This window comes from Lathyrus oleraceus, chromosome 5 (assembly GCF_024323335.1).
Source record: "Lathyrus oleraceus cultivar Zhongwan6 chromosome 5, CAAS_Psat_ZW6_1.0, whole genome shotgun sequence".
Classification (NCBI taxonomy): Eukaryota; Viridiplantae; Streptophyta; class Magnoliopsida; order Fabales; family Fabaceae; genus Lathyrus; species Lathyrus oleraceus.
The window spans coordinates 231,302,333-231,306,575 of record NC_066583.1 but is presented as its reverse complement, the minus strand read 5'-3'; the positions used below and the strand labels follow the sequence as shown (position 1 = coordinate 231,306,575).

General features: G+C 34.2%; 1 protein-coding gene across 1 annotated transcript; it reads right to left on the bottom strand.

Moving 5' to 3' along the window:
- Positions 1–342: 342 nt before the first annotated feature.
- On the bottom strand, positions 343–1,622 carry LOC127083233 (NAD(P)H-quinone oxidoreductase subunit U, chloroplastic). Its single transcript, XM_051023519.1, has 4 exons — positions 1,085–1,622; positions 859–1,010; positions 625–765; positions 343–544 (listed from the first exon to the last, which is right to left on the bottom strand). Exons 1-4 carry the CDS (start codon positions 1,326–1,328, stop codon positions 449–451), a joined length of 633 nt encoding a protein of 210 aa, XP_050879476.1. The 5' UTR covers positions 1,329–1,622; the 3' UTR covers positions 343–448.
- Positions 1,623–4,243: the final 2,621 nt, after the last annotated feature.

The window sequence follows — 4,243 nt, the reverse complement described above, 5'->3', positions numbered from 1 at the left end:
TAATTAATTGGAAGCGTAGAAATTTGGAACAAGATCGTAACAATTTTAGATATAATTGATTTTTATGTAATTACTATTATAATAAAGTTAACACTCTTGTTGTTCAAGGCAAGAAATAATGGTAAGAAATAATTTCAATTTCATTTTATATATTATATGGTATGAACCTTTTGAGTGAGTACTTGTTCAAAAACTAATAAAGGGTTGAAAAACCAGTGTGAACCAATTAAGTCAAGTAACTATTCAAGTCAATACTGTTCAAAAATTAGAAGGTAACTGCTATTGCAACTATTCACGTTACTTAAGCTATTGCAAGATATCCCAGTAAGAGTAAGAGCGAGATTGGAATGAAGCGTTTACGAGTAATAGGTTGTTTTGAAAGAGTTTGAGAATCCAAACTAGGAATAAAAGTTTCATGGGTTGGTGCATAGTATACATAAACTTGTTTCTATAAGTTTAATCCAATTGACAACACAACTGATAGCACTATCCATCCCACTAGGAAGTATCCGATCAGTCTGGTTGGTCCAACATCCTCAGGTTCCTGCCATCAAAAGTGGAAATCAATTTTTGTATCTCACACAAACAATTTGAGATGTTTAGAAATAGGAAAAAGCAAAGTACCTGTGGCGGAGGATCTCCTTTTTGAAGCTCTGAAACATCAACTTCATATGGCCAAATGAATTTTTCTGTGTTACCTTCTCTGGCCAAACTCCAGTCATACATTCTTCTTTCATCCGGCGATGACATGATGGTGTAGGATTCCTATACAAATAAAAGTTATCCTAATCATCGCATCATGATTTCTCGAAGTCTCACATAATACAAAGCAAATCAAATTATATATAAACTACTGACTCTGAGAAGTTCCAATTTCTTGTTGAGTATGTCTTTTTCTAAATCCTGACTCTCCAATTCTTGAACCTTGTTGTTATAGGCAACTGGCACCATGTCATAGGGACATCCTCTTGGTAGGCCGAGTCTACCATAATGGTCTGCGTCTGTTATTGCTGCATTCTAAACCATATCTTCCTCAATTCAATGCTATTTTAGGTATATAATAACGATTACATGAGAAACTTACGTATACCACGGAGAGCTCTTTCTACATTGAGAGTAGAAATTAAAGATGATGATTCTTTTGGAAGTTCAATGGAACTCTCTGACTCTACCTCTGTAGCTCCTGCAGAGTTTTCGCCAGAGCTTCTAACGGATAATTTCCTTGGCAAATTGACAGTAAACACAAGGTTAGTTGAGAATCTGAATTTGGGTGTTTGAGAGATTGGGTTAGTTGGAATGCATAATAATGATGTAGAGGACAAGGCCATTGGTACTAAGTATTCATTTATTGGAGAGTAGTATTATTTTGATTTGAATGTAACAAACAGTATGAACACACGGATGAGAATAGTTTGGAACACACAGCCACAAACGTGTTATCTTCATCATAGTGGTTAGCATAAAATATATTAATAATTGTTAACTTGTTTCAATTTTGAAAGGTAAAACGCCAAAAAAACAAATGCATAGTATGGAAGCGGATACTGACCTTGAAACCTGATTACCGGTGTAGGAACTGGAATCCATTAAAATTCTTATTTTGTTTTTCGTTTTATCTAACGGTAACAATCTTATACAGCCTCTAACATAATTTGTAGTATTCGATCGTGTTGGAAAAAATTTATAAAAAAAAAAAAATTACTATCCTGAAGCGTATCTATAAAATGAAAAACAAATTTAAAAATAAAATTTATAAATTCATCATTTAAATTTTAATTTTTACAAAATAAAATTACAATTTTTCTCATTAAATTACAATTTTTAAGGAAAAACTTACTAACCTTTTAAATTGCAATTTTTGAACGGGAAAATTATAAATAATCTCTCAATTATAATTTTTAAACAAAAAAGTTGTAAACAATCTCTCAACTATAATTTTAGGACGAAAAAATTGTAAAACCTTAACAAAATATTTTTGAACGAAATGAAATTTTCTCAACAAATTATTTTTGAACGAAAAAATAGAACACTTTCTCTAAACATACAACTACCAAAATCCTAATACACTCAAAAAAACTACATTTTATTGTTATGTATAAAAGTAAAACTAATTATCCCTATTTATATTAATACTCAAATTATATTTTCTGCATACTACCTGATGTGCGACTTAGATGAATATACTATTTGACCCAACAGATTGAACTCCAGTCTTGATAAGGGGGGATTCGACTAGGTCAAATGTGCATGATATAGTCAAAAGCAGACGAGATTATGTTTATCTCAAGAGACATACCTAAGGAAGATTCTCGACAAATTCGGTGTGTCAAATTCAAAGTTTGTTGTAACACTAACAAATCCTTAATTCAAGCTTAGTAAGACTCAAACTCCAAGTACTTAATTCGAAAGAACATATTGAATAACATCTCTTATGCTAGTATAGTAGGTTCTTTGATGTATGATATGGTATGTATGAGGCCAGACATAACATACGAAGTAAGCCTTGTAAGCAGGGGTATATGGCCAATCCTAGGAAGGCACATTGACAATCTTTAAAGTGGATTTTGAGATACATAAGAGGATCCTTGAGCAGGGTTCTGGTTTATCGTGAAGCCACGAGTGATAGCAAATCCAAAATCAAACATTTGTCGACTCTGACTATGTAGGATGTATGAATACCAGAAAATTTCTTTTTCGATATGTTTTCACTATGTTTGGTACATCGATCAGTTGCAAAACTTCACTTCAGAAGGTTGTAGCCTTATCAACCTCTAAAACTAAATACATTGTCATTATTGAAGTTACGAAAGAAGCATTGTGGCTTGAAGGGTTTGCTAAGGAACTAAAACTTCAAGGTAAATTCACCACTGTTAAATTTGATAGTCAAAGTGCCATACATCTGTCTAAAAATTCAACCTATCATGAGAGAACCAAGCACATTGATGTTAGGTTGCATTTTGTAACACCCCAATTAAAATAAGCTAATTATTTAATTTAAATTAATATTTTATTTATTAATTTAATTGAATAATTGGAAGTTTGGATTAATATTATTATTTTTGGGAATAATAATTATTGGGATTATTATTATTGGATTATTATTTTATAATTGGAATAAAAGTGGAAATCAGTAAAAAGGTCCCATTTGGTAAAAAGGTTTATTGTTTTCACGTGAAAAGGAAAAAAAGAGACAGAACGTGGAAAAGGGCAAAAAGAGAACCAGAGAACGAAGGTTGAAGGAAGGAGAAGCTTGGAGCTCAGAGGCTGCCGGATTAACTCAGGTAAGGGGGGTTTATCATCGATTAACGGGTATTATGGGATGATATGTACTGGGTAGTAATAACTGTTATTTTACCTCTGATCTGATTGATGCCTGATGAATCTGTTGAATATTGGGATGAACGAAATTGGGATTTTTACCGTAGGAATTTGATGTGGAAATGTTAGACCTTGTGGAATCGGATAGGATCTGTTTTATATTAGACGATAGGAAGGAATTATGTGTGAAAATTGGACTGTAGAAGGTTGGATCGGATAGGCTTCGTAGCAGAGAAAGCCATTGCAGATCTGAGAATTCTGATCTCTGGTCATACGCGTATGGCACTAGGCAATACGCGTATGAGATATTGGTACGCGTATGAGGGGAAGCCTTACGCGTATGGGAGAGAAAGATGACATTTTGAACGTGAATTGGTCTCTGGTGGTACGCGTAATGGGATATTGTTACGCGTAGCATACGCGTATGAGACAGGTGATACGCGTATGAGTTGGGCGAGGAAATGCGCAATACGCGTAAGAGAGTGGGCATTACGCGTATGGAGTTGGCCAGGTTTGGGCAATACGCGTATGGCATGGGCAGTACGCGTATGGGCAGAGTTGGGATTTTCCTGAACTGTTGTTGTGCAGTTTTTGGTTGTTTAGGCTTAGTGATGTACTTAGCTGAGATATGATGTTGTAGGGATCAATTCCCGTTGTTTTGAGTGGTATAGGTATTAGTAGAGTGTGCTAATACTGTGTTTGATTATGTGGCATGATATGATATGCTTTTGTGATTAATTATGTTGATAATGTGTGATGGTATACATGATGATGTGAATGTATACATGTGTGAATAGACTGTATTATGGCTTAGAGTGTGAGCATGTGTCTATTCTTGATTATTGTTGATGTTGCATTGCTAGGTGATTAGCATGCATGTTGTGGCCCATTTGGGGTGGTAGCTAATTCCCATGGTGAGGAATTA